General features: G+C 42.4%; 1 protein-coding gene across 1 annotated transcript in view; it reads right to left on the bottom strand.

Moving 5' to 3' along the window:
- Window positions 1-320: 320 nt before the first annotated feature.
- The window catches only part of LOC114255352, a 33,123-nt gene continuing 23,398 nt past the window's right edge, over window positions 321-10,045 (bottom strand). The window contains exon 2 of the mRNA XM_036293288.1: window positions 321-1,241. Within this exon, the coding sequence (XP_036149181.1) occupies window positions 1,018-1,241 (224 nt within the window). The 3' untranslated portion in view covers window positions 321-1,017. The remainder of the gene's footprint in view (window positions 1,242-10,045) is intronic.

Here is a 10,045-nt window from a genome sequence, read left to right as displayed (position 1 = left end):
AATTAATTTGCTCTAGCTGGTAAATCGTCAGACGCAAACAGTATCATCTGATTCCGAAAAAAAAAAGGAACGATCGTATTGACAAAATGTAAAGAACGCCTAATCACTTAATCGTTTTCAACGTTGCGTTAAGCCCTATCTAAGCTCTTCCCCAATGTTTAAGTTACCTATTTTATTAATTTAAGATTGCGAATAAATATATAATAATAATAATAATAAAATAATAAATAGCTATAGTCTCTCTCAATATAATTTTTTATATCTTTCTTTCTATATATCTTTTTAAATTATTTTCTTCACGTTGCTTCTTCAAAGTAATAGCATCATATATTTTTTTTCTGATAATAACGGTAAATTAGTGGAGGAGAGAGGATTATTATTTTTAGTGTTTACGCCCCGCCTTATATAAGGATCCCACCTGTGCAGTTTTCTGATGGGGGCGCAAGCCGGGGGGAGGGGGGGATGAATAAAGGCCCCGGGAACTCAACCGACGACGGAAATATGACCGTCAAATTCCTCTCACCGCATGCGTTGTTCGGGGTAGCACAGAGAAGAAAGAGTAGAAAATATAATGAATTTTTTCCTCCCTCGTATTATCTTCTAATTATGACACCCGATCTCCACGGGTAGGATTTTTGTTTGATTGCATCACGTGCCGTGTTGCGCACAAAAGAAACAGCAAAATAAAGCCTCTTGTTTCATTCCAGCCATTGAACTTGCACAACAAAAATTTATATATATTTTTGTCAAAGACATCTGTACAAGCGCGAAACCGGCGCAATAATTAAACTTATCCAAAGGTCCGATTTTATATCACACTCGTTCTTTTCGATAATTAAAAAAGTATTTCTGTGACTCTACTTAGTCGCAGTGCCGATTTCGTTCGATGAATAATTTTAAATATGTGTGTAGTAAGGCGTTAAACGCAATACATTACGGTGAAACGAGGTTCAATATAAATAAAAGCCAGATAATAAAGCACGGTAGCAATGTGCAACATTAGGTAATTAGCGGCATTTAATAAGTGCCACCGGCGTCTGCTCGCCGAGAGACAAAATACGGGTATGCGTACCTGCAGTGCGGCACAGGACCCGTGGAAATGACGTCGCTGGCCTCTTTCGGGGTATGGGAGGCTCGCATTTCTCCTTCCGCCGCAATCACTTTGGCCCTCGCCTCCCTCGCAGCTTCCGCCTCCGTGGCCATGGCTCGTTGGTGCTGTACACGGAAGTCGGACGTCCTTTCTGAAGCAGAGGCATCCGTTAGGTATCCGTTTCAGACAGCCGCGGGGAAATTCATGGACGAGCATGCAAGCGCGATCGTGAACGCGGTGTTTTGGGGCTATTACGAATTTTACGATAAACATTATAACCGGGAAAACGTCCGGCGTTCCTTCGCGTTCTAAAATAATTTTCAAAAGTGTGCCTCTCCGGTAGTCAGCGTCTCGCTTGAATTCATTTCAATTGATATAACGCATAAAATAATATTTACTACAGAGAGTTCTTGTCTCGTCGGCGATCGCACTCTCCTGGCAACCGTAGACTCTCCATACATATATTATTTTATCAAGAATCAATAAATATTATTTACAGATTGCAATCATTTCTCAATAAGTGCAGAGATATGAACAAAATCGCAACGAGACGAGAGCGCAAAGAGTTAATATCGATGCGGTAATATATCGCTACGTTGTTACGCGCGGCACAATATGCAGCTATAATCTAATTACTCCTTAATAACACTTCGTCGATGTAAATATAAGCGTATCGATTCGTGCCGTCCGACTGTGAAATTTTATCGGTCGCACGGCGGCCAAATAAACGACCATCGACTTGTTTTACGTGAACGCGGATTCAGCGAACACATTTAAATTTTAAATCACGCCTCGTTCTACTCTTTTTTTTTTTTTTACCTCCGCCGGCCGAAATACATTTTCGTTAGCGCATTATTTTTATCGGATCACCCTCGCGCAGCTGCGCGACGTCGGCATTATTTGCCGATCAAGCGATTTCCCATTGATTTGCATCGGTCGCGCGTCCGTAACAATCTTTTTTTTTTTCCTGCCTTCGTACGTTGTCAGTAGGAGTGGAGCAGAGGTTTTCGAGATACCCCGAGCATTTAGTTTTAATAATTTGTTTATCGATAAAAGATTTTAAGTGGAAAGGATAATTGACACCGAGACTTCTCAAAATCGCGTAAAATCTCCACGTCGAGGTCGGAAGATCGCGAGAAATTAATTCGCGAGGTAAACGACTCTCGATCTCCTTGCCTGACTAATGAACGAATTAATTACGCAAATGGGCGAGCCGCGCGATAACGAGGCAAAACAGCGTTCCTCGATCGCGCGCGGTTACGATGCATTAAAATATCGAGATAAAATATTCACATCTCGACCCTCTCAACTTTGACCCCCTCAAGGATCCGTTTGCTCCCAGAGTGGCTGCATGACGTGGGACATGGTGTCCCCGTTCCGATAAGATCTCGGCAAGACTTCTCGTTCACAGCGTGCTCTCGCGGCCGGTTGACGATCGGTCGGTCCATGACTCGCCTCCTCCACCCACCACCGTCGGGAGCGGCAAACCGTGAACGAGCCCAGTTGCTGGTAGCCGTTAAATCCCCACGGTACGCCGCCGGAATGTCGACACGCTGTGTCGACCGTTCCTCGTAATTTTTAACGGGCCAGAAACCGAGCTACACGCAACCCTTTGGACGTGACCCTTTAAAAGCATTATCGGGACAATGTGGTGGCGCGTCGCGCTGACACGCGCTGACACCTGTACAACGGTGTATAAAGTGTCCAGAAGATACGACAAACGAAATCGTATTCCATTTATGGGAGAATTAAAGTAGCCAGTGTGCCCCTCCTACGATTTTGGTAATTTTTTGATGAATTGAAAAAAAAGGGTCAGATTTAAAATGAGAAACATTTCTGAAACTAAAAAAAATATATAAAATATTTTCAATTATTTATGTAAGTATAGTAAATGTTTAAAAAAAAAGATTGCACTTGGACCATGTTGATTACATATACGTATATCTAATGTAGCCTAGCTATGTATTTTGGTCTTTTTTGTAAATATTTTTAAAAAAATGCGAAATAACAGAATCAACATGTTTAATTAAGTTTAATTAAGCATTTATTAACATGCTTATGGAAAAAGTTACACGTACAGCTATTAAATTATAAAACCGTGTTATATTTATTACAAGAGACGTTATCTTAACATTCACCTGTCAAAAAGCTTCAATTAATTAGAGAAAAACAAAAAATATTAATCAAAAATTAAACATTAAATAAAAAAACAGAATGTTAACTTTCTTGTATATTAATAAGATATTGTATTTTTAGTACTGTCCCTGGCCATAAAGATTTCACAATACAAAAAGCTTTCTTTTTTAAATTATAAACAAGATGTTTTAATAAAAACCTAAAATAAATATAGTGTTGAAAAGCATAAATAAAAAACTACAATAATATGAATTGTGAATATTTATAATAGTTACACAAAGCAAAAACTTATCTCTGAAATTTTAGATTCAAAAGAACATAATTTAAATTAAGTGTGATTACCAGCCGTAGAAAGGAGATATTGAGCAGTTAACTATAAGTATAAATACATTATATCGATTTCCTGGACAATATATTAGCGTTATCTGTCAAATTTATTATGTAATTATTTGAAAATGGAGAGGGGGAGCCAAATTGAGTACAGATACCTTAATAAGAAACTGTTTCCTTTTTTTTTTTTACACGTCATCGTTATTTTACGTTTGTCGCTCTCACCACACGTAGTGCTCTAATGGCTCTAATTGCTAATTTAACAATGGCTGTACGCATCTACAAAAGTAAACCGAAAATTATCGCACACCAAGCTCTGCGAGCGGCACAAAACTCGTTACGCAGTTCATCACTGTTAACTCGGAAAAGCTTTTAACATGCGCAATTAGCTTATTTTCATTATACCGCCGCGCACGTCCCGACTCTGATTTTCGCAATGATCAAAAATAAAGACACAGATTACAGCGAGTAGCGAGTGCGCGAATAAGTTGGGAAAGGTGAGAGGGGCCAGGAAAAAGGCGCACGCAATCAAGTATTTAAATGCCGTGCCAGCAGCAGGGAGAGAGAGAGAGACGTGTAACCAAAGGAAAAACTGTACGGAGCGTTTTCATTTGGCTGCTAGAAATAAACTCGGGAGTAAAACTGTCAGGCTAAAGTGAAAACTGTCGGCCGGAAACGTGGAATAATAGCACAATTCACAATGATAAGATAATATCGTAAACCAGTGTTGGTTCTTACGTATACCTGCCAGTTAAATTAAAAATTTAACGTTCTAAACAACTTTTGCTCGGCCGACTCTCCGTTTCGCGTTTCAGAGCAAGAATAAAGAATGTTCCGATATTGCCTTTCCGTGCGTATAGTTCGCGATTTTTGTTACGTCACTCAGGCGCACCTTTACGCGGTAGTAGACGATCGCGTCGACGCTCACGGTGACCGCAGCATTCGGTGAGCATCTCCTGCAGCGGCACGCCAAAGGACACTGCCCTCAGGTCTACGCGTACGCAATAGTCAATACACGACACGATAATGAAAGTCCTTAACAGAATTAATTGCGAACGTTTTACATCAGTTATATGATAATAAGCGCTCATAAGGTCGGCCGCTTAGAAAAGTTAACAAACATAGAGCCAATTAATGAAATTGGAATTCATACGTACGTCGAATACGTGATTATAACTGATTGCGAAAGAAAGTAATCGTAAGAGAGTTTAAGAATAATCCTCGCTCAGCTTCTCAATTTCCCAGTAAAGACGACGCAGTCGACTCAAGCGTTTTCGGTTTAAGCAACAGTTCAGATTTCGTCAGAAAGATTAATCGAGCCATCACAAAAGTGATTAGGTAAAAGCGGGGAGGGGGTGATGCGCTTGCCTGATCCCGTTCCTCGCTGTTGATCGTTTTCTTTTCAACTATATTGCAAGCAAAGCAATCATGCAAACGCCCTTTACGGAGATCGCGCGGTTAAATTGTGCGTGAAATGGAACGTCTGCCAGAAAAGTAATTTGTCCCTTTCCGTCCATACTCTCTCTCATTAATTTCATTGCGCAGTTCCGTTTTCCGTCAGTCTTTTTTTTTCGCAAATTCCGCTTTTCACGAGAAAGAGAGAAAGAAAGAGAGAGAGAGAGAGAGAGAGAGAGAGAGAGAGAGAGAGAGAGAGAGAGAGAGAGCTTAAAACCAGGAAAAGAAAATATTTGATGCGCAAAAACTCCCCGCTGGTTATGATACTACGTTTAAATATTAGCACAATTTTAGTTTTAGCACTGATATAATTTCCGTAATTTACGCGGTGAAGCAAGGAAAGTGAATTATTTTTCGTTTCGCCGAGAAAGGCGGGCGATTTATTTCCTCATTGCGAGCTCTTGTACATAATGTACCGTACCGTGTACCGTAACGGATTTTCCTTCCGTTAGTCTCCGCTCGGTTTGATCACCCTCCATGTGGTTTCACCAAAACGACGTCCTCCACTTAAGCAGGACACGCAGGATCGATCACAGCGCAGAATACCTGCCTGTTTGTCAGATTTGTATCGCTCGCAATTCTAAAGCCGATGATACGCTTAGTTATTTGAAAAATATACACAATTGGCTTGAATTTTATCTTACAAGAAAATTCGGCGGTTGAATTACGAAAAGAAAAATTTCCCCCCAAAAAGAATACAACTCGTTTTGTGCCTTTGTTGCGTTATTCTTGAATAGTATTGTTATTTTGAATTTATTAATATAGTGCTTTTAAAAAAATAAAATCGAAGCCAAATAAAATACATGTTGGATATTTTTTTGATAATTAGTGATTAATTTTATTTATAATACAAAAATCTGTATTACTATAACAAGCTTTATTCTCAACAACGGTTTTCTAGAATTCTAAAACATGCTTTTTTACATATTTTATACATCGTCATATCATATTTATAAATGAATTCTTTTTCGTCGGTATTGCTTTTTTTTTCGTCACTACTTTTTATGCTCGACTCTGCGATTCTAATTCTAATCGAAACGCCGAACGATGGTAACGTTCGCAACTGGCACGTCGATCGTTTGCCGGATGGAGTTTCCGGGGAGTTTAGCTTCCGTGAACGTGGCAGAAACGGCAGTAAAAATTCAAGCGCTGAAAAAAAACGTGAAACACGATCGGCCGATCCTACGCACGCAGCTACGCACGCACGCACGCACGCACGGAACATCGTATCGTGAACCCGCCTCAAATTAACAGCCACGTGCACCGGCGCGGCGCGGCGGCTCCGTTCCCCTGTTTACGAGCTGTGAAATTCTGTGTGAAAAGGCAGTATAACTAGCTTGGACGCAACATACGCGAAGCTGTTGAAAAAGTAAATTATTCCCCTTGGCGCGCGTTATAACGGCGACTGGTGGGCAAAATCTACATTTCAGATTTCGTTTTATTCGCCAAGCTTGCGCGCGCGCGCGCGCGCAAAGCTTAATTAACGTAAGCGGTAAAATATGTAAAAGGCGATTGCGCGGCTGACGTTAGCATCACCAGAATGCAATTAAATTCCAAATTATGTAGTTAATATATAAACCGATGTACATACATGCATATGTACGCGCGTGGATGCCATCGTAAATAAAAATGTTGAGAGCACTAGCATGAATTTTTATGTAACATTTATCACGCAATGGGCAACTTTAAACTCGCCCGTTCACGTAAGATTAATTCGTAATGAATTTAGTGTGCACTGCGACGACGTTTCGAGAGCTCCGTTCGACGGCTCCAATATTCTCAGACGATTAATCGAAAAATAAAAGAACGGAAAATGTCCCCTCCTTCGACCTCGCGAGTTTGTTCGACCTCGTACAAGACGCCACCGTGCCAAGAAGAACTCGAAAGAGCCCGTGGGTCTATTGTGATAGAGTAATTGCGTTGTTCCTGAATTGTCCGGATTCCGTCGTTGTTTCCGCTGTTCGCGGTGTGTCCCTCTTCTCCCTCTTTTACTTCCTTTTCTCCTTCCTGTCTTTTCGCGTTTGCACGAAGCCCGGCTCGATTTTTAAAGTTATCGGATCGCCCCGCGAGACTCTTCCCACCTCTCTCCCCCCCCCTTCCTCACACGTTAAATTCCCTTTCATTAATTCAAACTCATAAATTATCCAATTTTCCGTGCCGTGGCGCGCAAAAAATAGCGGATTACAGTCTCGAGCATCGAAATCCATTAGACTAATGAAATTGCATTCGCGAGGCCGCGGACGCGTAGGGGTACTTCCGAAGTACCGAGACGAGAAAATCCCGCTTGTACTTTCGGACCGGCGGCGAAAACGCTCCGGTCCGCTGCGAACGGTTCTTAATGCCCCCCCCCCCCGGTGGTAATGATGAAGTCAATTAACGTGCACCGGCAAACTCCACTAGGTTGTAACAAAACAATTGAGAAATTTCATTATAAATGACTTATGCGGCCGTTTAGGCCGATGGCGAAAATCGCGGTGCGCCGTTGTTATTTCGTCATGTTTGCGCATAATATCGGGCAAACATGTATATGCGCAAATATACACGTGTACATTATACATGCTATAAATACTTGTGCGCTCTACTAGTAATTAGTATTGACGTCAACGTCAATACTACGTTATGCGTGTAGAGCGCGCAATCACTTTCGAATTTCGGCGAGAATAAAATTTTAGGGGAAACGAGAGAGGCGCGCGAGGAATACGAAACACGTGATTGATATATTGCGGTGTGTTGATGGACGCTAAACACGATCCCTAACGTTAAAGTGGACGGGCCGTTTACGCAGCGACGTTTAAGTTTTCGGAAATAATAAAGCTGATCCACGGCAGGCTCGCAACTGATAAGATTTAACAGAAAAACGGTTCCGATCATAATATCAGTAAACGGGCGATTTATTAACGTCAGAAAATTGCGAGGTAATCTCCACGATATCGCACAGCAAAAGCGAACGTCTCTATCCCCCGCGCATGTGCACTGAAAAAAAAATTGGGTTGAATTAACTGGAATGTGAACTAACAGTTCGAATTCTAGTTGAACCTCCCAAATTTCCAATTAATTTAACAAAAATTCTTGTTGAATTAATTGGAAATCTGGTAAGATCAACTAGAAATCTGAACCATTAGTTCAATTCCAGTTAATTCAACAAGACTCTTTTTTTCAGTGTGCGATTCGTTAATAATCTTATCAAATACCGCGATATCTTAATGCGCGCGATTAATGCGATCAGCTCGCCAGCCATTCGTCGTGACCGGGGCGACCGGTTATTACGCGTGGCGGAAACCGAAGCAAGAATAGCGATACATTTCGAGTGAAAAAAAAAAGCGACACGGTGCAAAGTGGAGAGGAAAAAAAATGAAACGGGAGAAAAAAAGGGGAACCTCGTGAAAAACATGATTCGCCGAACCGTCATTTTTTTTTTCCAAACGCGCGCGTTTCCGCGATACAGCGAGATGTTTCGTCCGTGTGTTGCACGAGGCTGTTAATCGACGACCGGCGATCTGCACATGGCAGGTTCGCACGTGCATATAAGCGCGTCGCGCATGCATCGATGGAAGCGGTCGCGGGGGAGGAGGGAGGTATCTTGACAGACCACGACGAGAGTGTAGCATCGAGAGCAGAGCGCCTCGACGAACATGAGCGAGAGAGAGAGAGAGGGAGGTGGAGGACGAGGGCGAGGGAGAGCAAAATACCGGATGGAGAAGAGGCTGGATGGCGGATGGTGAGAAAGGGTGGGTCGGCCAGCTGATGTGGCGATCCTGCGGGAGTGCTTGAACCGTGATCACGTTGTTAACCCATCCCATACCTCATCCCGTCCTTTCCTCCGCCGTCCTCTTCCACCTTCATCCTCCCACACGGTGCGCTCTTTCCGGACAAGTTGTGTGCACATCCGCAGGTATACGTGTGCGCACTTATTTACATGTCCGCCATCGCTTCCTCCTCTCTCGCTTCCCAGTGCATTACTTTTCACCGAGGACAGTACTTTATCGTCGATCGGCGTTATGACACCGCTTATGCGTAGGATCAACGCGACGTTACTTGGAGATATACGTGGAAAAGGGTACTCGTGATCCTGCACCGCCCCCCACGTCGACGTCAATATTATAAGTGGATACCCGTAAGCAACGTATCCGGGCGAAATGTATGTATCATCGATGATGTATTCATTAGATGTATATGATCCAACGCATATATACATGGTTGGGGGATTATCGTGCTGGGATCTTCCGACGCGGACAACGATATTACGATTTCAGTGCGAATTTCCTTGTCGGAGAGGCCGTAGCCGGATCCGAGCGTTTCACGTCATCTTCCTACATCTGGCGAATCGCGCACGCGTGTCAAGAGGCGATACGGTTCCAGGGATGTTAATTAGTTACATTTCAACGTTAACGTGCCGTGCACGAACCGTTCTGCGATTTCGCTGTCGATGGTGGCACAGTGTCAACAGATACTAGTTATCTGCACGGCGGCAGGAAATGATGACGTAATCAAGTTTGCGTTTTGCAAATTGCGGAGTGTACAAATAAATAGGTCACGGAGTATTAAGTGTCCTTGCGCTCGGAGCTGCGTTGCCCCGCTAAAGATAATTTCTAGTTTTTTAGCGGGAAATCTCCGAAATAATTACTATGCGTTGCAACGTGTAACGGCGTGGCAAATTATTTATTGAAATTTATTATGATTCGTGGCTTACCGCAGTTTACCTTTATATGCAAATGAACGGCGCAGCATTTTCGCCGGTCTAGTAGGCGAGAATTTTGAATGTGCAAATGAATTAATTATAAGCCGCATTAAGATAAATTTGTGGGTTGTTCATAATACATGTACAAATAATAATACACATGTACGGATTACGAACTGCAATTGCTTGCAAACTCGAATATGATTCGCCATTTAATACATCAACCTGCAGTACGCTAAAGGGTTGTAAATGATCGTAATCCTGCTTACGGCGGATGCTACCGTATTGCAAGTGTATCGTGTTCTGGTTTGGCCATATTACGCTTGGATCAAGACAACGCCAAGTGTTAATTCCAT

Source organism: Monomorium pharaonis, chromosome 10 (assembly GCF_013373865.1).
Source record: "Monomorium pharaonis isolate MP-MQ-018 chromosome 10, ASM1337386v2, whole genome shotgun sequence".
Taxonomy (NCBI): domain Eukaryota; kingdom Metazoa; phylum Arthropoda; class Insecta; order Hymenoptera; family Formicidae; genus Monomorium; species Monomorium pharaonis.
Note: the sequence above shows the minus strand (reverse complement) of the source record. Positions and strands in the feature narration are given on the sequence as shown.